Here is a 23,860-nt window from a genome sequence, read left to right as displayed (position 1 = left end):
CCCGAGTTTGGCCCGTGTCAAATTCGGCCCTAATGATGCGCGAGCTGGGTCCGCCTCGCGCATCAGAATCCCCAGTGCTGTTTCCAGGAGAATACTAGAAGTACCAGTTTCAAGAACTGAAAAGAAGCAGGAGAGATATATGAGAAGAAGCGGGAGAGAAGTTTAGAAGTACAAGCAAGAAATGAAAAGAAGCACGAAAGAGAAATGAGAAGAAGCACGAAAGAGAAATGAGAAGAAGCACGAGAGAGAAATGAGAAGAAGCATGAGAGAGAAATAAAACGAAGCACGAGAGAGATATGAGATGAAGCAGGGGAGAGAAATGAAAAGAAGCACAAGCGAGAAATGAAACACCATGAAGAAAAACACACGTAGTTTCGGGGCCAAGAAGTTGCCCAAGACCGGAAGGCAGCGCAAGGCGTAGGGCCCTTGTCACGTGACGCCGGTCCGTGCCCGCACTGCTAGCCCGGAACCAGCAACTAATAGCAGGCCAGACAGGGCCACAGGGCCACCCAGATGGCGTGTATTTGCCCAAACGAAGAAGAAGGAGTTCTCGAGCCAAGCACCGGGGCCGGGGCCGCTCCCGCAAAAGAGGGCCGCAGGCAAACGCCCGCCGTGGCGCCAGCCGGCGGTCACGTGACCGCACACGGACTCCGCAACGTGCGGCGCGTGCTCGTACAAGAAACAATAGGACGGGCCCTTCAGAACCGCCCAGCACAGCGCAGACTGTACATCAACCAGTTCTGCAATACTCTCGCCCGCCGGGAGATAAGGCAAAACGAGACACGCAAAACAACCAAAGCCGCCAAAACAACCAAAGCAGCCAAAACAACCAAAACGGCCAAAACAAACAAAAACAACCAAACCTGCCGCGACAAACCAAAACACCCGTCCTGCCGCGGAGCATACCCAAAGAGGCTCCACCACAGAACACCGTCGCCACGCGTGCCGGCCCCGCCCATTCGCTCAAAATGCCCAAGAAAAAGCACGAGATGTCCCAGGTCTACGGCACCAACACCAACGAGTTTATTTTCGGCGAAAAGGGCGGCCGCGGCAAGAACTTGCTGTCGTTCTTGAAGAACTTGTCCCTCACCGGACCCCTGCGCTCCAAGCCAGAAGACGATTCGCCCGACCGCATCCGCAAATTCAACTCCTCCATCTACGGCTCCATGGCTTACGGCTACGACTCGCCGGACCGCGGCGGCTCGGCGCTCACGTCGATCTCCTCGGACCGCCTCTCCACAGAGACGCCGCGTGCCCATAGACAGGCGCCCCGGCGCACGGTTTCGTCCGGCTCGGCGTTGAACATTTCTTTGCCCGCGGCAAACAACACCGGTCTGCCCGAGCGGCATGCGGCCTCGCCCAAGCCGCGGCCGCCTTCGCGCGCCGCCAGCGCGTCCATGGAGTCCTCCCGGCCGGCGCTGCGGCGGCCCAAATACGCGGATCTAGACGACGACTGGGACGCCGGGTTCAGCGACATGAGCGCCGCCGACGGCCGCGCAGGCCGCGCGCCGCGCCCGCGCCTCGGCTCCGCGGTGGGCTTGGTCGACCTGCTCCACCCCGACTTGATGTTTCTGGCGCCCCAACCCACCGGAGCCTCCCCCCAGCGGGACTCCGCAGACTCCCTTGCCGGGGCAGGCAGCGAGCCGGTGGCGTCGCCGGTGGCGTCGCCGGCGGCCAGCCGCGTCCAGGCGAGGCTCGCCAAGTTCACGCGCGTGCTCTGCGAGGACCCGCAGGCAGTCAACATCCAGGAGCTACGGAGGCTCTCGTGGAACGGGGTCCCGGCGCCTCTCCGTGCGCTCACGTGGCAGTTGCTCTTGGGCTACTTGCCCACCAACAAGACCCGGCAGCTGGCGATTCTCCAGCGGAAGCGCCAGGAGTATGTGGAGGGCATAAGCAAGTACCGCCTGCAGTTCGACGCCCGGACGGGCCTGCCCCAGGTGCCCGACTCCAGCAACAGAGACAACTCGGTCAACAAGGAGAAGCAGCTCTTCCACCAGATCGACATCGACGTCAAGCGCACCAACCAGACGTTGGCGTTGTACTCGCACGCGGCCACACAGACCTCGCTCAAGCGGATCTTGTTCTTGTGGGCCATCAGGCACCCCGCCAGCGGCTACGTGCAAGGCATCAACGACATCTGCACGCCGTTCTACCAGATCTTCCTCGGCAACTACCTCTGGCAGCTCCAAAGGAAACATGCCCATGAGCACGCGGGCGCAGACGACCAGACGCCGCTATTCATCCCGGGGCTCCTCGACGACACAGGCTCGGACGTTCAGGAGCAGGAGCTACTCAGCGACCCCCACTTGCCGCTGTTGACGTGGGTCACGTTTGACCCGGCGAGGCTCTCAGCGAGAGTGTCCCACATCATAGAGGCCGACAGCTACTGGTGCATCTCAAGATTGCTAGACAACATCACTGACAACTACATACACGAGCAGCCCGGCATCATCAAGCAGGTCAGCGACCTACAGAGCTTGATCTCGAAGATCGACTTGCCGCTCGTACAACACTTCGACCAGGAGGGCGTCGAGTTCATCCAGTTCTCTTTCCGCTGGATGAACTGTTTGCTCATGCGTGAGCTCTCGATCGATCTTGTGATCCGGATGTGGGACACGTACTTGAGCGAGGCGCCTTTGGGGTTCAGTGGTTTCCACATCTACGTGTGTGCCGCGTTCCTCATCAAGTTCAGCAGCGAGCTCAAGGAGAAGGACTTCCAGGACATATTGCTTTTCCTCCAAAATCCGCCGACAAGTCTGTGGACGGAGCAGGATATCGAATTGATGCTCAGCGAGGCGTTCATATGGCAAAGCCTCTACAAGAGCGCCGGCGCACGGTTACGGTGAAGGCTCTACTCGTACGGGAACTACAAAGATTCTGCAGCCGCCGTGTAAAAACGACGCTGGAGAGAGAGCAAAGAAAGAGAAGTGGGGGAATCGTCAAGTATACTTCCCAGCAAGCCCATGCTGTCCACGGATTTCGCTGACTGCCGTTTTTTTGACTGCGCACCGCCTTTATGCACACCGCACGCACTGTGCGATAGAGAATCAATTAATTAGCTTGTTCTCAGCACGCGCATATAAGACATCTCCTCGCCGCATCCGCCGAAAAGTTTGAAATAGCCAGTTACCACCATTTTCGGACACTTCAACATTTTCCTTTGGAACTCATATAGCCCAGACTGATCTCTCAACAGATTATCGTCACCCGTCAGTCGCAAGAATACCCAAAACATCGAATACCTACGCAACATGTCTCAACCAGCAGGAAGAACCATCTTGGCCTCGACCATCGCGAAGCAGTACACCGAGGAAGTCACGAGTAAAGTGAAGGCTTTGGGCTTCAAACCGAAGTTGGTTGGTTTTTTGGCCAACGATGACCCTGCGGCTCAGATGTATGCTAGCTGGACTGGAAAGACCTGTGAGTCTTTGGGGTTCACGTATGAGTTGGTGAAAGTCAACAAAAACGACTTGGAGACAGCCATCGTTGATGCCAATCAGAACGATGACGTGAACGGAATCATGGTGTATTTCCCTGTGTTTGGAGACAAGCAGGACCAGTACCTCCAACAAGCCATTTCTCCCGAGAAGGACGTCGAGGGCTTGAACTTCTTGTACTACCACAACTTGTACCATAACGTGAGATTCCTCGATGCTCCGACCAACGAGCAAAAGTCGATTTTGCCCTGCACGCCTTTGGCCATGGTCAAGATCTTGGAGTACTTGGGTGTGTACAACAAGCACTTGCACTACGGCAACCGACTCTACGGAAAGAACATCTTGGTGGTCAACAGATCAGAAATCGTAGGGCGGCCTCTTGCTGCGTTGCTTGCAAACGACGGGGCCACCGTCTACTCCGCAGACATCAACAACATGCAGAAGTTCACCAGAGGCGATGACTTGCTGATGCACAGACACAAGGTGGAGGAGTTGGACTACGCGGAATACTCGCCCGAGAAGATCGCGTCTCAGTGTGACGTGGTGATCACCGGGGTGCCCTCGGAGGGGTTCAAGTTCCCGACGACGAGCATTTCCAACGGAACGGTGGTGATTAACTTTTCCAGCAACAAGAACTTCAACGATGACATCAAAGAGAGGGCGGGGTTGTACGTGCCATCGATTGGGAAAGTGACGATTGCGATGCTCTTGAGAAACTTGCTCCGTTTGATCGAGAACAAGAAAATCAGACAGAGCAAGTGATGTGGAAAAGGTGAGGCCGCAACGAGATGGGGCGGGTGGAACGGGCCGATTGGGCATGTCACAACCAGGAGAGCTAGCCGGAGAATGACGAGCCATTGACGAAACAAGATGAAGCCAGCGAACTATGCGATTTGAGGCGCCCGAGCCGGGACATCCAAGCCCCGCTCCAGCTAGTCTTACTAACAGAAAGTGAGTGACGAGTGAGTCGCTGCGGCCGAGACAAGGGACACGTGCGGATGGGATCCATGGGCGGTAGCTGTTTTCAGGTTATACTTCCGAAAACCACGAAATATATTTTTTAAAGGAAATATAAATTGGAGTCGGAGAGGCCGCGTCCCGTCCAGGCGATCTGGGGCCCGCGAAAAGCCCGGGGCCCATGGCACGGCGGAAAAGCCCGCCACCACGTCCCGACACGCGAAAAGCTGGATTCCCGAAAAGGCGCGATACTGAAAAGGTGCAATACTGAAAAGGTGCAATACTGAAAAGGTGCCATATTGAAAAGGCGCGATACTGAAAAGGCGCGATACTGAAAAGGCGCGATACTGAAAAGGTGCCATATTGAAAAGGCGCGATACTGAAAAGGCGCGATACTGAAAAGGTGCAATACTGAAAAGGCGCAATACTGAAAAGGTGCAATTGGCAGACGACCGGCCCCCAACCCGAAACGCCAACACGACTGGCGCATGCCCGCGGCGCCACGTGACGCGCGGTCACGTGCGCGGCATCGGCGTCGTATCATCGCTCCAGCCAGTCCCACGGTTTCTCCAGAGCTCCCAACACCCACCCCAGCGGACGTGTTATTTCGCCATGAGCTGCAAGGACAAGCCCAAAAAGTCCATTTATTCCGTGGACACCTTGGCGTTCACCGAGTCGCTCGGGCTCCAGACGTTCCGCAAGGAGCAGCGCAAGACGTGGATGAAGGACGACGACGACCATCTTTTGCGGCGGCTCGCGGACTTGTACCCCGACGAGTACAAAAGCAACTCGTTGAAGGCCGGCGCCATCAACTGGGAGCTCGTGTCGCAGGCGTTTGGCGGCGAGCGCAAGGCCAAGGACTGCCGCAAGCGCTGGGCGCTGTCGCTCGATCCCAATCTCCGGCGGGGCAAATGGACCCCGGAGGAGGACGCGCTCCTCGTGCTGCAGTTCGAGAAGTACGGCGCGCTGTGGCAGCAGGTGGCGCAGGACATCGCGGGCCGCACGGAGCACCAGTGCCTGAAGCGCTACTACGAGGTGTTGGACCCCAGCGTCAGCAACCGGCTCAAGCTCTGGACCGAGGCCGAGGACTTGATGCTCATCGACTTGGTCACGCGCCACGGCACCAAGTGGAAGACCATCGCCAACGAGTTCGAGGGCCGGCCCTCGCTCACGTGCCGCAACCGCTGGCGCAACGTGGTCACGGCCGTGGTGCGCGGGCGAGCCAGTGCCAACGTGGTGCGCAAGATGATGGGCAACTTTGACGGCAACCTCGACAGCCTTGCGCGGGGCACGTTGCCGGCGGCGCGCGGGCCCAAGACGGAGCCGGGGCTCGAGGACGCCGTCCGGGCGGAATCCCCGGCCCACGGCGGGCCTGCCGACGCGGCTTCCCATAACCACGGGGCTACCCTAGGGCCTTCCCTCGGGCCTTCCCTCGGGGCTTCCCACGGGCCTGGGCCCGGTCTCCCGCTGCTCGAGGCGCTAGTGGTGAGCCCGCAGCCGCGCAAACCCGCGTGGCCAGACCGTGGGTCCGCCAGCGCCACGCCGCAGGCCCCTCCCGGCCCGCCGCCCGCGGCGGCCGAGTGGAAGTACAGCTTGGCGGGCACGGCCGTGCCGGAAAACGACCCTGTGCGGGCGCTCCTCGACTTTGGCGGCCACATCCACTCGGAGCAGCTCGCCCACTATCTCGTGCAGTGCGCCAGCCAGTTCAACTTGCAGGTGAACGTGCACCACCACCACCACTACGGGCCCCGGGCGGGCGCGGACACGGCGGGCGGCGCGGACATCAACGGCGCCCAGCACGACTTGCCCGGCTTCGCGCATCTCCACCTGGAGGTGGCCGCGCAGCTGCCCTACTTCGGCAACACGCCGTTGGACTTGGCGCCCAGCCCGGCCGCCCGCCTCTACTCGGTGGAGCCCGAGGCGCAGTTGGCGCGCTTCCAGCACTTCAACTACCTCCCGCCGCTCACGCCCGTGCCCAAGCTCCAGTCGTCCGCCAGCTCGCCGGACGCCAGCTCCAAGGGCAGCACGCACCACCACCACCACCACTACCACAACGGGCTGTTCACCACGCTCCGCGAGGAGCCCGCCGCGCCGCCCGACGCCGCGGCCAAGGAGCTGGATCTTCTCCGCTTGCTCAACCAGGCCGAGATGAAGCCCGGCTCGCCGGCCTCGCGCTCGTGCTCCTTGACGCCGTTGGCGCAGGCCGTGCACATGGCCGCGGCCACGGAGCAGGCCTCGTTCTACAAGCGCGCCGCCGACGGCCTCGGGGCGCCGGCCAGCAAGCGGCGCCATGTGCCCGAGCAGGGCCCGGACACGGTGTTCTACGGGCTGGTGGCGCTGGCGCCGTTACCCCAGGCGGCCCCCAAGCAGCAGCCGTACGCGGCGCTCGCCGAGCCGCACGAAGGCCGGGGCCCCAAAGCCCAGCCGGCGCCGCAGCCGGGGGCCCTGGCGCCGCAGCCGGTGCCCCAGTCGCAGCCGGTGTCGCAGCATCACCCCTTGCATTACTTCACCAGCAACACCACGGCGCCGCCGGAGGACTTGCTCGACGAGGAGGACGCGGACTTCTTGAGCAACTGGGGCATGTACTCGATGAGAGACAAGCCGCAGGAGCCGCTGGAGGTGTCCGATGACTCGAACGTGTGGTTCCCGTTCAACCCGTCGTGACTGGGCTCCGGGCGACTCCTCGCGCGGCGTCCCAAGGCCCTGTGCCTGCGCCCCGGGTGCGTTGGCCGCAGGCTTGTTTGGAGAGCTTCTGGCTGGCCATATCCTGGCTCTAGTCCTGGCTGGACATCCTGGCTCTACTCCTGGCTGGACATCCTGGCTCTTCTCCTGGCTGGCCATCCTGGTTTCGTCGCCTGCGGGCCAAACACGTTCGCCGGCTTCTGGCGCTCTCCCCCACATCACGTCTAGTCATATACAGCTTCGTTACAATGAACTCATACCCAAGGGAATTGTAGTAACCTTTTGAACTGGCTGCAAAAGGCACACGCGGTTGCACCATCAACGACCCCTATCCATATCCATGGGGACGGGGCTGAGCTCCAGCAGCAGCGACAAGCTCAAGCCAATGTAAGCCCATGGCCGGATTGAAATTGAGACAGAACATTGCTTGCATTGCTCAGTTGAACTGAAAATCAGCGGCACTGTAAACACCAGCCCCTATGGTCTGGATTATGTCGACGGCCGGGAATGGGTGCCCTTCGTGATGTGCTCAAGCTCGTTTTCTATGAGGCTTGGGCAGGAACCACTGCTTGGAACTTCATTCCAAGTACGAAGGGACCCCGGAAGCCATTATCCTGATTGGGCTGCGAGAAGGCCTCCTGCTGGCTCTTTCCAGCAGTATCATCATCCTTGAAGACGCCTGGAGATTCCAAGTGTGTGCTGATCAGACAGCACGACAGCAACCTCAACCGCCGTGATTCCTTCCACTGTTCTCCGGTGCCTTCCAGAAATATGGACTGTGGCGGGACAGATCTCTATAGCCTGAACTCGAGCATGATCCTTTCTTACTAGGCTTGTCTGATCAAAAGGCCGTTTGGTAAAGTGAAGGCTGTTTGGTAAAGTGAAGGCCGTTTGATATAGTGAAGGCCGTTTGATATAGTAAAGGCCGTTTGGTAAAGTGAAGGCTGTTTGGTAAAGTGAAGGCTGTTTGGTAAAGTGAAGGCTGCTTGGTGAAGTGAAGGCCGTCTGACATAGTGAAGGCCCATATGGTTTAATTCTTTCCAAAGAAGTGAGGCCCCAGCGGATATGAATGGTCTCGATTGATGGCGAGAAATCAGTCATATTTTCACCCAGCAAATGGCCAAGACACGGCAGACATTCTGCTTGTGGGAAATCGTCACCACCTCCGCCATTCCGCATGTTTTCCTTTCTCATAAAGGGGTTGAGATCAATTCCGTTGGCGAATTTGATTTGCGGCTTCCACTTCAAACAAATTTCTCTTCATGGCTGGTGGGGGCTCGGCTGTGGAGGTTTCTTTGCCTGAAGATGGGCAACAATGTACCCACTAGCTTCTTGGGGGAGCAGGCTCGAGCTTATGCTGAGAGCAAGTAGGTGCCCTGGTGAAAAGTGAAGAATCTGCCTTTTGGTTTGTCGGAACTCTACAGGCACGCCGCAAAGCAGGGCTGCCCAAGCCGTAGCTAAGGGACCGTTAGTCAGAGGACTAGAACAACTGGGTTCCAGGTATCAGGTGTTCCCCATATTTTGCAGCCAAAGAGATTTCCGCCATGGCTCGTGCACACGGGAACCAGCGCCACCGACAAGCCTCCTACAGCAGAAATGCCCCGATCTGCCAACCCAGCCTTTTTTATATTCTTGCGCCAATGTCGTCCACGCCGTGTCTGGTCAACCCGACGCGGGCTTCGTGCCGCGAGCACCCAGTTATTAACGTCCAAGAATACCATACCACCCATGACACCCACAGACTAAAATTTTTTTGAAGAAACTGGAACTGCTTTGCACACCGCCCGAAAGGCCCGGAAGAAGCGTTTTCCGTGGCACAGGCGATCCAGGGCACCAAGGCTCCGTGCACTGGCGTCCACCTAATATAACCGTGTCTAATATTCCGCAGTGTTTATTATCCCACACCATTCCACAATACTCCACAAAACTCCCCAAAAGTCCACCAAATTCAACACAACCCAACAAACGCCCTCAAAGCTGTTCGGCAGCCCCAAAGCCCTAAATCGCCCCAACCGCCCAAAGCCCCCAAAGCCACCAAAAAACCACGGGAGCCTCCAGGCCCCACCGGCTTTCCCCGCCCCCAGGCCCCAGTGCAGGCGGCCCCAGAGGTGGCGCCGCGGGCCTGACGGTACAGCCCGGTTTTCCGCCACACAGGCCCCGTGGCGTCTGCAAAACAGGGCCGCGCCTGGCATAGCGGCCTGGGTGCGAAATCACCGGGCCAGAAAAGTGCAAGGCCACCCGGCAAGTACACGGCATACAACATTTGTTTCTTTGTTCTTCCTTGTCTGCTTTTAGCCCGTCCCACCAAGCACCCGCCACAGCAAGCACAGCGGGCCCTCGAGCGACACCAAGACCCCGCACGTGTCCTTTTTCCCGGCAGTCCGTGTCGTTTTTTTGCGTGCTCCCAAACGCCCCAGGCCAGCCAGTCGCAGGCCAGCCGAGGCGGCCCCAAACAGCCGGGCCGATCCAGAAAATCCCCCTGAAATCCACGCCACACCGCCAGCAGGGCCCCACCGCGGGAAGGCACCTGATACAGACACACGCCCATGGCGCTGGCCGAAGAAACCCCGCCATTTCTCCTGCGGAAACCGCCGGTTGCGGATCTTGCGCCTGTTTTCTCGGACGCAAATCCAGGGAGCCCGGTGCAGCCCGCCAAACATGCCACAAGCCCGTACTCGCCGGCAGCAAACGGCAGGCTCGAGGCCGCCCGCGCCAAGTGCATGTACCTCATCAACCACGAGTTCCGGGCGCTCCAGCTCGACAGGCAGATGGCCACGATGTCCGTGTTTGACTTGATCGACCACTGCGCGGCGCTTTTCGAGAAGCTGGCCGCGGCCAAGGACTCGGACATCGACGAGCTGTTCCGGCTCTACGTGCGCTCGTTCCTCATCTTCAACTACTTCGTCAACACGTTCATTATGCTCCACTTCAACGGCTTCGCGCGCTTCATGGAGTCGGCCCACCAGGACTTCATCATCTACCTCAACCTCTACAACTTCTACCGCTGCGACGACATCGTGGGGCCCCATGCGTTCCACGTGCCGCCGCCGACCGTGCGTGCCTGGACCATCGAGTACTTGGTGTCCAAGAACTTGCTCACGTTCGACGTGGACTTGCTCTACGCCTGGCTCGACCTGTACATCGAGTACTTAAAGAACAAGGAGGCCGCCCACGCGGACCCCGCCGCGCCGAGCACAAACGCTTCGGGCCTGCTGTTGGCCCGCGGCCCACAAAGCCCCCGAAGCGGCCACGCCATGCCCCGCCAGGCGGGAAACGACGACGTTCTTTCCGACTTCAACTCGCGCTTCCCGGACCTCCCGCTGCAGCTGCCGCCCAGCCTCGACCCGGCGAAAGCACCATACCCCGTGTCGGATCCTGCTCGCGACGACGCCGTACTTCCATACCCGATAGGCTCCGGGAACCAGCCTCTGAAAACGGATGCAATCTCCTTAGCCAAGGCCCGGGTGCTGCTGCTCCTGCCAGCCCCTGTCGCGGCACATGCGCTTCCAGTGACATCCCACCTGCCGTACGGCTGGGACCATGTGCCCCCATCCAACTCTGCATTCCCCACAACCCACGGCTCATCGCCCGGTTTGGCCCTAAACACGGCTGCAAGAAGCGGGATCCCAAAGCACGGCTCCGAGCTCCGCCTCTCGCAAGCCCAACCGCTGTATGCGACCCCCGGCCTGTTGGACACGCTGTATGCGATCCCGGGCCAGTTGGGCACGCTGTATCCGCTAGATCCACACAAAGGCCAAAGAAACGCTATCAACCATCATCCTGGCCAGGCCTTAGAGTACACGCCCACGTTCAACGGCTCTTATCTGCGTGCCTCACACAACACGCCGCCAAGACAGCAGCAGAACCTACAGCACCAACATATTCCTCAGAACCCTCAGAACTTTCAGCCGCTCCCTCAGCACCACTCCCAGCAAAGCCTCCAGCACAGACCTTATAATCGAAGCGGCTCTCAGCACCACCATGAAAAACAAAAGGCAAACACACGCAAGGTATTTGCCATCTGCGGGTTGAAGAACTTGGGGTCTTCTTGCTACATCAACCTGACGGTGCAAGTCTTGGCTGGCCTTGAGAAATTCGAGACACTGCTTCTCCAGCGAAAGAAAAAACCAAACCCACAACCGCTCACAGACGCCACGGCAGGGCTCCTCACGACTTTCAATGCGAACGGAGGCGCCAATATCGCACCCACCAAGTTCTTGCGGGTGCTTTCCTCACTCAAGCCCGATTTCAACGTGCCTTTCGAGCAGCAGGACGCGCAGGAGTTTCTTCTTTTCCTCCTTGACAAGCTTCACGAGGAGATGGCAATAAAGCCGCAAGGAGACCCAGTGGACTATCTAAGCAAATGGAATATCACCGTCAACCCAAGGGACACTGACGACTACTTGAAGTGGTACAAAGACCTTGTTGACCACGAGGGCGAGTCGCCGATAAACGACACGTTCCAGGGTCATGTGCAAAGTAAGTTGGTGTGCAACAAGTGCGGCCATCGCTCTGTCAGTTACAGCCCTTTCACGATCCTCTCTCTCCCGATCCCGGCTGGGAACAACCAGACGGTAGACTTGACAGACTGCTTGCGGTATTTCACTCAAGATGAGGTTCTCGCTGGTGAGAATGCATGGAACTGTCCTAAATGCAACAAGTCTAGCGGCAACGACAACCCTATTGACGTTGTGTTCCAGCCCAAGCGGGGACTCTTCCGCTTGAAGCGAAGCAAGTCCCCGGCCAAAAGAGGCCAGAGTACTCAAGTGTATGCTAACAAATCCACGTCGATCTCAATAAAGCAGCTCAGCTTCATCAAGTTGCCCCCCGTGATGTTCATCCACCTCTCGCGGTTCTCCATGGCCAATGTCACCGATAAACTCAACACAACCATCGTGTATCCATTGCGTTTGAAGTTCAACCATCTGGGCCACGATATCTACTATAGCTTAACTGGGCTCATCAACCACTATGGGTCTTTGAAGAGTGGGCACTATACGTCGCTAGTCAACAAGGCCCCCGTTGACGGCGCATATAGAGATCCGCTCCTGGACCCGATCTGGTGTTATTTTGACGATGACCATGTACGCTTTAATGTCCAGCATGGCAACGTTCATTCCAACGACTACAACAAGTTGCACTCGAGAGACGTATATGTGTTGTGCTACGAACGGAAATAGACACGTTGACTCTGTATTTGCCTGTTGAACATGTTCATTGAACGTCTTAGCTCTAAATGTCAATTGCTACATGTCTTTGAGGCTTTCTAAGCTCAAGTGTTCCCCTGATCATTCAATTTTTTATTCACAATCATTTGTATTTTCATTAGGTACCCGAATTGTGAGTTCATAGTCTCTACCAAATATAAATCTGGATTTATCTAATCTGCACGTGAGTTGAAGATGTATGCTCTAGAAACTCGACTTTATCTATAGTGCGCGAGTCCGTGGGAGCCTATGAACACTGGATGTTCGTTCATCCAAAACAAGAAACAAGGCTTTGCCAGCTAATGCCAAGCCGGTTACTGAGGCTCGTCATAGTACCAAAGTAGATTTTTCATCGCATGTCCACCCCCAGTCCTGGGTCACGTAGACCTCTCACAGCCAGGCACAAATAAGCGGAAAATCCAAAACAAGCGTGGCGACATGTACTTTAAACCACGGTGTGAAACGGGATATTGGACTTTGAGCAACGAGCAATTGCCTTCTCTGTGAGTTCGGAATGGCCTCGCTGACGCAAGGTGAAACATGCCCCACAGATCATTATTCAATGGAGACTCTGGAAAGTTTCATGTCTGCCCCAAGATACTTGATGACTTAAGAAAATCTTTGTTTGAGATTCTCTCATGATTCTTGAATCTTCCATACTGCTTTCTTCTTTCGCCATTGTCGGTGGCTTCGAATAAACCGATCCTTATCCCTTTGTCAGTTCGTTCGCCGGATATCTACTCATCGTCATCATCGCTCTGAGATCCAAACGCCAGTTTTTTTGGGGGTTTCTTCATGCGCACGCCCCGGAGAGATATGGCCACCGGACCAGTCGCCACAGGCACAACCGGAGCAGGCTCAGGCGACGGCGCCGCCTCGCTTTGCAACTGCTTGCCCTTTTCAATCTGCGCGTCTAAAAACTTCATCAGCCGTTCCTCCTCAGTCTGCAAAGCTCGGGCCCTATGGCCGTCCAGTGTTTCCAAAGGCAGGTCAACAAGTCGGATGAATAGGTTGAATTCGTCGTCTGCGTCCTCCGGGATTTCCACACGCACTTTGGAAGACTGCCCCAAATGCTTGATGAATGCAGTCAACGAGCTCCAGCGTGTGGCGTTCATATGCACGTGGTCCTTGTCGTGCAAGATGTACTCCTGGTAGAACTTGTTGGCACTGATCTTCTTGGTGCCGTGGTTCACGCGCAAAAGCCGCAAGAACTCCGCTTCGAATTGCAGCAGGTACTGTGCAATGACGTCCTGGGCCCTGCCCGCAGTGCTCAAGTTGGAAATACGGCCCGTGTGGGACGGCGACGCGAGATGGTTTTTGAACCCGTTGGCATCGCGGCATTGCTTCAGACAGAGCTGGCAGTAGTAGCGCAATTTCTGGAGCCCCAGGGCTTTGAGCTGCTTGGCCTGGTACTTGGCCGAGCCGAAATCAGCCTTGCCCATCCTGGTGCACGTGCCGGGTATTTATGCGTACTTTGTGGGCGGTTGCAAACCTCGAAGGAAAGAGAGCCTGGCAACAGTCCCAAAAACCGTCTTTCGATGCACGCTCCGGCCATGGCCTGCACACAGTGCCGCATCGCATGTCGGTCCGGCCGCCAGCCGAGACACTTCGGATCTCTGGTTTGATTTTGGGGCCTGGGGAAACGCCATAAACCTCAAGAGACTTCATAGCAACCCGCCGAACCGGACCATGTTTGGCCAGAAAAGCGTGCTTGTACTGCGGTCTGCAATAGCGCGGTCTGCGGCGCTTGCTACGTGCCGTCGAAATTTCTCCGGGCCTCTGGTCAAAAGCTACGCCGCACTCAAAACCCCAATGTCGGTATTCTGGGCCCAAAACGTGCCTCTTACCGCCAAATATGCATCTGCGCTTGTAGCCACGGCCGTGGGAATCACACACATACACCCAAACACGTGCATCACGGTCGGGCCGCCAGCCCTAGCTGCGGCCTATTTCCTATATAGGCGGCATGAGCATGCGCAGTACAAGAGCCTGCTTGCGCTAGTGAAGCCGGAAAAGGGAAGTGCATTGGAAGACAAAACCGTGAAGATCCAGAACTATAACGCCGCGGACGAGGCCAACGTATTGGCGGGCATTGAAAACGAATACGACAGTTTCCGCAGCCAGATCATTCCGGTCGTTCGCAGTAAATTGGTCGAGTATGCTATGGAAATGGACCGAGAAGGCAAGCCGTCCAAAATCACCCAGCAACTTTTGGATGAAAACAAACAGATCGTAGTGCACGTGGATGAGGACCCCGAGACGTTTGTCACGCTGAAGGCGGAGAGCGAACACGAGGGCTTTTTTCCGGTCTTTGTCAGCTTCTCTGTGCCGTGCTTCACTTCTAGAAACGTGAAGCTGCGCAGGCGTCTTGGCACTTTACAAGTCTCCATGCTAGAAATGAAAGGTGAGGACTCGGAATCCGAAACCTTCAAGGAGTATAGACTAGCCATCCAGGCCTGGCCGTACATGATGTTTTCCAAATCAGAGCGGGTATACTGATGCGCTGAGGGCGTGGCGCTGCATTGGGAGACAAAATCGTAAAATCTAACAGCATCTTTGGTGGATCTCATCGTGAATAAAGTGAAACGCGGGCCTCAACCAAAATTTTCTTTTGGAACTTTTCATTCCAGGGATATGGTACTAATGAATTTACAGGCGTGAAATTGTTCTATATGAAATACCTGGTCTCTCAGACTTCAACACATGAGCGATCACCGATTTAACCGCTGGAATATAGAATATATGGCGCTCAAAGCGTGATGGAAGCATTTTCTGTGTCGATGCCAATTTCCATGATGGAAACAGACTCAGCCATGGCTTGCGGGCCGAGAGTTATCAAAACTAGCAATTGAGTGTTTTGTATTTTTTTTTTCTAAATCTCTTGATCACCAAACTCGTTTGTTTTTGTATCTTGCTCTATCGCCCACTAAGAGCTGAACTTTCAAGCAAATAGCTCTTTTGGCAGTCTTGTCTGCTTATAAATTCTGAATTGATTGCGTAAATAGTGTCAGGTAGGGGAATAGATGATTCGACACGCTCTCTTTCAAGTTGATGGTTCATTTCCAGAGGAGATGATTGCTAGCAGAATTGTGGAATACGTTATGCACGCTCTACACATAATGAGAAACTTCACAAAAAAGTTGGTAAAAAATCATATGCAACATATAGTAGGAAGACAACAACGGGCAAAAACACAAAACATGCCCAATATGAATGTCGATATAAATGAAGCTAGTGGAGGTACATAGGCTAAGATTCAATGGCGGACGAAGACGAAGCAAAAATTGATACTGGCGCTTGAGGAAACTTAGAATCACATTGATATCCAGATATGTTATGAGAATACATACCTGGTGAGCCCGTGTATCTCATATTCATAAAATTTCCTGCTTTCGAAATTTGGAACCACTTCGGCTGGTACCCCTTACCAATATCAAATTCAATTTGAGACTGGTCTGAGACGTTAAAAGTTAGTTTTCCCGTTTCTGGGAAATATGTGTGTTGTGCTTCAGCATCACCAACATAAAATTCAATAAGATTTTCCATACCGAAGCTCCGGACTTTGATGGTTGAAGGAGAAGTGCCCAGTCCGTAAACTCTTAAGTGTGAACTATGAGCTTCCAAAAAGATAGTTTGATTTTCCGAAATGGAAAATATTCGTTCTCCTGACTCGAATTCTAAGGTTAAAAATGCGTCAGCTCCCACAAAGATACCGCCTGATCCAATAATATCTGATTTGGTATACCACAGAGTCTTGTAAAGACATATCAATCCATTGTTTGTGATTGTCGGATTGATTCCCTCGCCAGGATAGGCCTCACGTCTCATAATAAGACCTGATCGTGTAGAATCTGACCGAAATACCATTAAGCCACTGTTCTCCCACATAAACCTAGACAAAATGACGAATGGCACATGTCTTTTATCGGACCCTGAAGTCCCGAAATACATTTCAGCACGGTTAGCGAAGCCATTTACAACATTAATGAGGTAAGAAGATTTGGCGTCATTCAGTGAGGAATCGAACACTATTTTTCCGTAATTCAATAAAGAACTGTCTATCCTTGTGACAGATTCCTCACTATTTGAGTTGACTAAGAAAAGGTAGCCATCGTTAAAAAAGAAGGGTTGTTGACTATCGTATAATATTTTTGTTCTCCAATGATTAAATCATCTAAGACTTTTGGGACCAAGTTCGCTTCAAAGGTGTCGTTATGTATTTCCACGGCAAGCACGCCGCCAATCAAGAATGAAGCCACAGTGACTGCCACCTGCATGCTGAGTTTCATACTGCAGGGTTTAATATAGAGTTTGATGTTCACTAGAATGGTTCTGAAATTAATTCACGATAAGAGACTCGAGGGTTGTTGGGCATTTATATGCTGTTGACAATAGAGCATTTTTTATACTTCGATGAATCATGATTAGTAGTGTACGATAAATGCGGCTTAAAGCAAATGACTACGACAGCGCAAGACAATAGACCAGACAATAGACCAGACAATTGATCAGACGTACTCTGTCCCATGAAATGGGAAGCCAGTTGCTTATCCACCAACATCTTCCAGAAACCGACGAGAGCTTCTTTATATAATTTCCACGGTCACCCCAGGCCTTTGAATCATGACGGGATTCATCTATACAAGGCTACCAACTCCTGATAATGTCTGCTAATATAAATATGGCGGGGAAAAATTTAAGGCACTGCTGCGCCTCATCTCTACAGCATCCCAGGGTCACGAAAGCCGTTTCAATTGTTTGATGTAGTTGCTGTTCATACCTTTTTGAAGAGAAAAATGCTTGGATTTATCCAAGCGCCTAACATACCGCCAGTTTTGGATATCATCAAGTGTGTTGGCAATAACATACGCCATTTCAACAACCAATTTCATAGCCGGCAATAAAAACATTGAGCATAGAGTAGACAGTATTACATCTTGGAGTGATTTCTATACCAACTTGACTGTGGTGGTCTCTTGCATAGATCGGATGGCTCCAGTTCTGTATGCGGCATTGAGAAACCAGGATCAGTCCGTTTTTTTTTGTGATCTCGGGCGCTAAAAGGTCTTTTATTTTCACCCATGCAAGGCCTTGAATTTGTTCAGAGAATTAAAGAAAGTCAAACTAGTATCCTCCGTAACCTTCGAAATACCAGAGATCAGTGTATATGAGATGATCGTGCTATGAGGACAATCAGAAACGAGGAAGAAGACGGTGCGTCATATAGCAGCTGTGTCTTCAAAAAGAGACCCTAGCTTTCGACTTCATTGGCATGGAGATTGGGGCGAAAATGTAGACTCATATCTCAAATAATTCGCATTGTTTGCCAGCAGCTCTTCCCTTCATTGCTGAAGACATCGGTTTAACTGGCCGATACCGTTGATACAAAAGATTTCGTTCCATTTGGTTTCCACATGTCAGACACGATATCTAAATCGCATTCTCATGCCCGTTTGAAGAAGTTTCGGGTAACATCCTGGAATGTCCCCCATTGGTGGCATTCGGACGCCTCGCGGATGACGTCAAACTCGGGCATCCACAGCGAAATGTCTTGGACGCGTTTGTGCGTGTTGGGGTGGGTGGAAAGAAACTCCTTGAGCATAGCGCCACGGCGCTGGCTGGTCCTATTTTCGTAGTTCTCCATGCGGGCCCAGAAGTTCACCGCCTCATGAACATCGAAACACAGCCTGGCCATCAACTCACAGCCTATGCGGTCGGCCTCAGACTCCATTTCCCGTGATGCTGGCATCTGGAGAAATCCGGCTATAAGCAAGTCGCTAAAACCCGTGATCCCCGTGGCTGCATACAAAAGGGTCGAGAGCATGACGTAGAACGGCTGCTTGCTCAATTGCTCCAGCGAGTGGTGTGCCAATTGATGCGAGAGTTCATGGGACAAGACGGTAGCCAAGCCGTCTTCGTTTTGGCAGATCGGCAAGATCGACAGGAAAATGAAAATCTTGCCGTTGGGCAAGATGAACGCGTTGGGCGGCTCGCGCGTTTCGTCTGTGACCTTGATGATGTTGATTGTCCAGTTCAACGACTTTAAGTGGGCCGCCTGGGCCGGGTCCCGTGTGTTGGCAACGGCACTGGCCAAGAGCTTGTTCATGACACGTGATACCTGCAAATAAGCCCGGTCTGACCCAGGCAAAAGCTGGTGCTGGTACTGGTGCATGATTTGCGAATACAGGTAGTCGCCGATTTTCGTTTCGAGCCAGAGGGGCACCCAGAGAAACCGGGACCGTTTCGTGAATGGCGCCTCGTCTAGGTTATAGATGTAGAACGCCACACAGCCCGCGGCAAAATACAAAGTGTACCTATTTGAAAGCAAGTCCCGGAAGTCTACGCGGGGACCACTCGAGCCTTTGAAAGTCTTGTATGTGGCGTAATTCCTGCTGCTGTGAAAAGCATGGTGAGCACATGGCGAGGCCCTCGGGATTCCCAGATATGGGAGCCGGGACACTGGCCGCAAGGTACGTACTGGGGTGGCTGGAAAAGCAAGCCTCTGGGAAAGAGCTCGTAGCATTGTGTATCCGAAACTGTCCAGGTGGATTTCAAGGAGCCGTTCTGTAAAGTATGGGTGATGTACTAGCGTTCTACTTATACTACGAGAGCAGCGCGCGCCATGTCGTCTGGCGATCAGGCAGGATGGCGGAATATTAGAAAGAGTCACCTCCGGCCTCTACTGATGCGGATGATGAATAGAATTACGAGCGATTAATTTTTGACATTAAATCCGACTCTGTCTGATGTACACATTTTTTTCTGCAGAATCTGGGGCTGGGGTGTGGTGCAGCTGGGTACGATTAGTGCTCATGTTAATTATGATGTGGCTTCTTTCTGATATCAGTAAAGAAGTTCTCAAAGGTTTGTGACTGAAAATAAGTTTCAGCCCGATTTACTTCTCATTCAGTATAGTGCAGTGGTAACCCTACTGGCTGATTTGTTACTCGAGGTTGCGGCTGGTACTTTAGTGCGATTGAGTCCGAATACTGCTGCCCTCATAGTCTTGGTTCATATTGTCCCGGAATATAGCAAGAGCTGCGACTATCCATCTCCGACATTCAAGTATGTGTCGATTGTCTCATGTGCATAAGATGCTCGGTTTCAAAGACGCAGTCTTGGAACTTTGACTGCTAGACAGTGCGTAGCCTCAGAAGAGATAAGGGACTTGATTTGTCACTATTCATATTCTTTGATTTATTCTTGCCCCTTCTTCCTCAAATTTATTTATTGATTACTAAATACTATATATCTACTTTTGTCTAGATAAAGACAGTGATATTGAGTTAGAATTGTGTAAATATTCATTCCCCGCCACTCTATCGAATATAGATAGTTATTGTAACAAGGAATATAACTGTGTTGAGGTTACAAAGCACAATTATCAGTTAGTGCTTAGGTTCTTGGGTAGAGAGGGAACCAGTTTGATTTCTCGCTCGCTTGAACCATCTACAAAATGATCCATGAAGCGTTGTGCTTGTCTACATCAAGATAAGCGGTGCTGTTTGTCTGTTGAAGATGGCCTGGTTGCAAAGTCGCCCAAGTTTGGGTCTTCAGTTTATTTCCAAAGCACACTGACGTATAATCCCAGAGCTGTGTGATCTTGGCAGAATATCTGTGGCGGCCCACCGTCAGTTGGGTATCACCGAGCCGCTTCGTCTACTTTGGCACTCCGGCCTGCGTAGTCATTTGGGCGTAATTTCGGGGTACGCTAGGCTTTATAGTTATTTGGTGTGAGAGAGAAATGTCAAAAGATTTTTTCTCAATGCTATGAGATACTAATAGATCATCAACAATATATATAAATATATCCCTCCTTTCGTGGGAGGGAAATGCTATTAGTGACTACTCTGGTTTAGCCAAAGCCGGTATTCAGGACGTGTGAAGGAGGAACCAATGTTAAAATGTGTTTCATATCAGATTGGAGAATATATATTAGTTTGATTAAGGTGGTAAATACCATATTCTTAGGGAAAACTATATCATGGGAAACCATCACGTATAGTTTGGGTGACAGCAACAAGATCGTACTAAGAATTAATACTGATTGTATAAGTTGACCACACTCATTACTGGGACTATGTTTAGTTTCGAGAATAGCTAGTGGGATATTTTTAGCTATGCATGTGGGCCGTAAAGGCTCTTGTGTGACTTTGCTTGAGGTCAGGTGTTATTGTGTTTATATAACAAAATCACGCAGCTTAGGTATTTTGGGAAACTGGTGCTGAACATCGCAAAGGTTGAAGCTATCAACTGTTGCAGCATCAGATAAGTCTCCAATCTATGGTTGGAGCTATACTGCATAAACTCAGTTTTCAACCGTCACGAGCTAGAGACTTATGCCTTGATGGCGATGGGGCTAAACACTCATCTGTTTCAATACGTTTAGTTGGTGCAAACTTAAATACACCAGATCTTAATTCTTCAATAAGACAACTGATACTTCATGTGACATGCCATCCAATGTGGTTTGATCAAGGCCTCATCAGACCTGGTTTACTTCTTAACATAGGCTATTAGATGTATTTCAGCTTTTCCTTTGCATTAACTCATGTATGTTAGAATATTATAACGTTCTAATGTATACATTCCTTTTTTCTCTCTGTACCTGATATCCATATGTACGACGTTATCTCATTCCTGCCCGTCCTGAGCATTGTTTAGTCTCTTCTTAGTAGAGGAATGAAATCGAGGTGTTTTATGCTAAATTTACCATTTTGAAATCAGGATCACTGAAAGGCTACCATAATGAAACACCTTGAGATGATATTTACATAGAGGAGTCTGGCTACGGAGATGCCCACCTACTCATTGAGCGCACGTTGATTTGTGGGTATTTGAGTCTTACATCTTTAACTTATTGAGGGAGAACCTCAATACCCAAAGAAGATTCCCTTGGTATCTATTCACATTTTATCTACTTTCATACTTTTTTATGAACAAAAATATTGGTATTTGTTATATGTGATGTAACAATTGGTAAATACATACCCTCTTCCCCAAGTATGTCATCTCTTTTATACTAGGCATCCCCCGGAAGGTAAGGTGATGCTGCGATGTCAGTGTAATTATTATATAGGCCATTTTGATGAAAACGGCTAAAAGCATAACCTCACATAACAAGACCGTCGGCTACATGCATGATCGCTACAGTCATGAGCCGAGCGCCACGGGCGAGCACGGCCTACAGTACATGGGAAGAACACGCGGTGTGCTCGGAATGTCGATCCAGGCCGCAGATCAAACAGTGTATGCTATAGTGTATTGTGCAGCAGCACCTTAAATAAGCAGCGTCCCACTGTGCTGGAACAGGGCCGGGACGGCGAAATGCTGGTCTGCGAGGCTTTTATGATTTCTCTAGCATGTGTAGGTAGTACGCCCAGGGCTGGGACGAGCCCATACGACGGAGTGGTGGGCGCTTTTAAGATGAGCCTTCCGGGCGCTTCCAAGATGAGCCTTCCGGGTGCTTCCAAAATGAGCCTTCCGAGCGCATTCAAGATGAGCCTTCCGAGCGCATTCAAGATGAGCCTTCCGGGCGCTTCCAAGATGAGCCTTCCGGGTGCTTCCAAAATGAGCCTTCCGAGCGCATTCAAGATGAGCCTTCCGAGCGCATTCAAGATGAGCCTTCCGGGCGCTTGATCTCGGCTTTCTCGAGAGCAGCGCTGCGTTTCGATCGTAGAAGCCGAGCCCCAGGAAAGCGCACGACGTGGAGCTGGGCGAGTGGATGGGCCGAGTGGATGTGCCGAGTGGATGTGCCGAGTGTCTGCGATAGAGGTGGGGCGGGTCTTGGGCCCTCCTGCGTGGCGGGGTCGAGCCGAGCTGCCCACGCACAGTACTTGTCGTCCCAGCTAAACCAGCACGGTGCGTTGTCGGCTCTACAAGCACGGTGCTCTGCAGAGGTTTGGAGCTCCCACGGACATGCCCACTAGGCACAGCCCGGCGAGAACAGCGGCGCGCGGTCTTGTGGGTGCACTGTGGCAGCGCCCGGGCCCCATGCCGGCGTCGCTCTGCCCACGCTTGTGCTGGCAGCGCCGTCTTGCTGGGCGCCGGTCCCGTAACCCGTCTCGCCAGTCGTGGGCTCAGCCCGCGGCTCCAGGCCTCCCGAGCCCGCAACTTCAGGCCTCCCGTGCGCAACAGTAAGCCACAGCCCCGCGGCCGCGGCCGCTACTGGAGCACGCGGCCCTGCTCGCGCAAGATAGGCCCGTCCCCGGAGCCCTCGTCCCGGCCGTCGTCCAGGGCCAAGCTGGCAGCCACCTCGGTGTCTCGGGTTCCAATGACACGCTCGCGGTACGGGTGCAGCAGACGCGGCCCCTCCGGCCCGGCGAGCGCCGCGTGCACCCGCTCGTCGACAAAGTGGTCGTTGACGCCGCCATACAGATCCACGAGCTCCGGCGTCGACGAGCCCCTGGGCGGCGCGTGCGGCGCAGCGCGTGGCACACGGCCCGGGGCGAGCGGGGCGCTGGCCCGCAGCGGCGCCTTGTCGAACAACAGCGGGCCCTGCAACTGCCGCGCCAAGGTCTCCAAGGACCGGCTCAGCGTGTCGCCGAGGAGACTGCCGCGGCTGCTGGCGAGGCTCAGGCGGTCCGCGGCGGCGTGGCCGGCGGCATGATGGGGATCACCGTGTCGTAGAACGCGTACGCCAGGCTGCTGTTCCTGCTGGGCAGCGCCGGCGGCGGCGCGGCCGCGTGCGCCTTCGGCCCGCTGTGCCCGGAGCCCGCCGCCGAGCTGCCGGGCGAAGAATGTTTTCGGTGCTCGAGCAGGGACCGAGTTTGCGACGAGGCGGAGTGCAGCGGGGAGCCGGGCCGCGGCGCCGGCGGCGGGTGGGCCGGCCGGTGGAGCGCCTCGCCAAACTCCTTGAAGAGCCCGTTGTCGCCGATGTCGAAGTCGAGCGCGTGGGCGGCCTGGTCCTCCTTGCGCTGGAGCCGGCGGTTGCGGCGCACGAAGAACACCACTCCGAGAAGCACTATGAGGCAGGGGATGCCCACCGCGAGCCCGACGGCCAAGCCTTGGTTGTAGCCCATGGTGCTGTGCGGGCGGGGCTGGCAGATGGGGGTTTTTGGGGTTTTTTTGGGGTTTTTTTGGGGTTTTTTTGGGGTTTTTTTGGGGTTTTTTTGGGGTTTTTGGAGGGGGTGCTGGACGGGTGCTGAAGGGGGGGAGGGGGGTGTTGGAGGGTGTTTTGGGGGGCGGTGGAGCGGCGCTTGCGGAGCTCGATTCGGGCTTTTTTTATGCCTGCGGGGAACACGGGGCGGCCGGGGGAGAGCACGGGTGCCGGTGTGTTCACGGGCCTCGGGTGGGAGTGCAAAGAGTGTGGCACGGACAAGTGGTTGGGAGACACGAGCAGATAAGAGAGAGTGGGCGAGGGCCAAGTTCGCGCCGCGGCCTGTCTGGGCGGGCCCTGGAGAAGAGTGGGCGCGGGCGAAAAAAGAGTGGGCGGAAAAAAGAGAGGGTGCGCGGGCGGAAACAAGAGTGGGCCTGGGGCCGGGCGCATGCCCGATTGGAGGCTGCCTTGTTGGGGGTTGCTTCGGTGGCTTTTGGCTCTGTTTTTTTTGTTCGTTGGATTGGGCGTTGCTCGGGTTT

At 54.1% G+C, this 23,860-nt stretch overlaps 10 protein-coding genes across 10 annotated transcripts; 5 read left to right on the top strand and 5 right to left on the bottom strand.

The window, feature by feature from the left end:
• Nucleotides 1–968: 968 nt before the first annotated feature.
• GYP1 (Gyp1p) lies at nt 969–2,846 on the top strand (the record flags this gene model as incomplete). The annotated part of the gene is made up of 2 exons (XM_018856542.1): nt 969–1,297; nt 1,391–2,846. 2 exons carry the CDS (start codon nt 969–971, stop codon nt 2,844–2,846), a joined length of 1,785 nt encoding a protein of 594 aa, XP_018713656.1.
• A 405-nt stretch (nt 2,847–3,251) lies between these two features.
• On the top strand, nt 3,252–4,199 carry METBIDRAFT_9473 (methylenetetrahydrofolate dehydrogenase (NAD(+)); the record flags this gene model as incomplete). Its single annotated transcript, XM_018859400.1, has 1 exon — nt 3,252–4,199. One exon carries the CDS (start codon nt 3,252–3,254, stop codon nt 4,197–4,199), a length of 948 nt encoding a protein of 315 aa, XP_018713655.1.
• Nucleotides 4,200–5,006: 807 nt separating this feature from the next.
• Nucleotides 5,007–5,495, top strand: BAS1 (Myb-related transcription factor BAS1; the record flags this gene model as incomplete). Its single annotated transcript, XM_018856938.1, has 1 exon — nt 5,007–5,495. A coding segment is annotated over one exon (489 nt), but the record flags the coding sequence as incomplete, so codon positions are not given.
• Nucleotides 5,496–7,567: 2,072 nt separating this feature from the next.
• On the bottom strand, nt 7,568–8,610 carry METBIDRAFT_101393 (uncharacterized protein). Its single transcript, XM_018853693.1, has one exon. The coding sequence runs from the start codon at nt 8,268–8,270 to the stop codon at nt 7,740–7,742; it is 531 nt and encodes a 176-aa protein (XP_018713653.1). The 5' UTR covers nt 8,271–8,610; the 3' UTR covers nt 7,568–7,739.
• Nucleotides 8,176–9,145, bottom strand: METBIDRAFT_29699 (uncharacterized protein). The gene has a single exon (XM_018855462.1). The coding sequence runs from the start codon at nt 8,804–8,806 to the stop codon at nt 8,549–8,551; it is 258 nt and encodes an 85-aa protein (XP_018713652.1). The 5' UTR covers nt 8,807–9,145; the 3' UTR covers nt 8,176–8,548.
• A 114-nt stretch (nt 9,146–9,259) lies between these two features.
• METBIDRAFT_29698 (ubiquitin-specific protease) lies at nt 9,260–12,479 on the top strand. The gene has a single exon (XM_018855461.1). The coding sequence runs from the start codon at nt 9,623–9,625 to the stop codon at nt 12,254–12,256; it is 2,634 nt and encodes an 877-aa protein (XP_018713651.1). The 5' UTR covers nt 9,260–9,622; the 3' UTR covers nt 12,257–12,479.
• Nucleotides 12,480–13,020: 541 nt separating this feature from the next.
• On the bottom strand, nt 13,021–13,725 carry METBIDRAFT_37141 (uncharacterized protein; the record flags this gene model as incomplete). Its single annotated transcript, XM_018856828.1, has 1 exon — nt 13,021–13,725. One exon carries the CDS (start codon nt 13,723–13,725, stop codon nt 13,021–13,023), a length of 705 nt encoding a protein of 234 aa, XP_018713650.1.
• A 247-nt stretch (nt 13,726–13,972) lies between these two features.
• GOA1 (Goa1p) lies at nt 13,973–14,782 on the top strand (the record flags this gene model as incomplete). The annotated part of the gene is made up of 1 exon (XM_018856722.1): nt 13,973–14,782. One exon carries the CDS (start codon nt 13,973–13,975, stop codon nt 14,780–14,782), a length of 810 nt encoding a protein of 269 aa, XP_018713649.1.
• A 375-nt stretch (nt 14,783–15,157) lies between these two features.
• Nucleotides 15,158–16,570, bottom strand: METBIDRAFT_101336 (uncharacterized protein). Its single transcript, XM_018853689.1, has one exon. The coding sequence runs from the start codon at nt 16,232–16,234 to the stop codon at nt 15,533–15,535; it is 702 nt and encodes a 233-aa protein (XP_018713648.1). The 5' UTR covers nt 16,235–16,570; the 3' UTR covers nt 15,158–15,532.
• Nucleotides 16,571–17,726: 1,156 nt separating this feature from the next.
• On the bottom strand, nt 17,727–18,806 carry METBIDRAFT_76234 (metalloendopeptidase; the record flags this gene model as incomplete). Its single annotated transcript, XM_018858499.1, has 2 exons — nt 17,727–18,643; nt 18,758–18,806. The coding sequence occupies 2 exons, from the start codon at nt 18,804–18,806 to the stop codon at nt 17,727–17,729; spliced, it is 966 nt and encodes a 321-aa protein (XP_018713647.1).
• Nucleotides 18,807–23,860: the final 5,054 nt, after the last annotated feature.

Source organism: Metschnikowia bicuspidata (genome assembly GCF_001664035.1).
Source record: "Metschnikowia bicuspidata var. bicuspidata NRRL YB-4993 chromosome Unknown METBIscaffold_1, whole genome shotgun sequence".
Taxonomy (NCBI): Eukaryota; Fungi; Ascomycota; class Pichiomycetes; order Serinales; family Metschnikowiaceae; genus Metschnikowia; species Metschnikowia bicuspidata.
The sequence above is the reverse complement of the archived record's forward strand: the minus strand, read 5'-3'. Positions and strand labels throughout refer to the sequence as shown.

Bases quoted from the DNA above. Each gene is read 5' to 3' on its own strand.
- METBIDRAFT_29698 (XM_018855461.1), top strand. From the start codon at position 9,623: ATGGCGCTGGCCGAAGAAACCCCGCCATTTCTCCTGCGGAAACCGCCG.
- METBIDRAFT_29699 (XM_018855462.1), bottom strand. From the start codon at position 8,806: ATGGGTGGTATGGTATTCTTGGACGTTAATAACTGGGTGCTCGCGGCA.
- METBIDRAFT_101336 (XM_018853689.1), bottom strand. From the start codon at position 16,234: ATGTATTTCGGGACTTCAGGGTCCGATAAAAGACATGTGCCATTCGTC.
- METBIDRAFT_101393 (XM_018853693.1), bottom strand. From the start codon at position 8,270: ATGAGAAAGGAAAACATGCGGAATGGCGGAGGTGGTGACGATTTCCCA.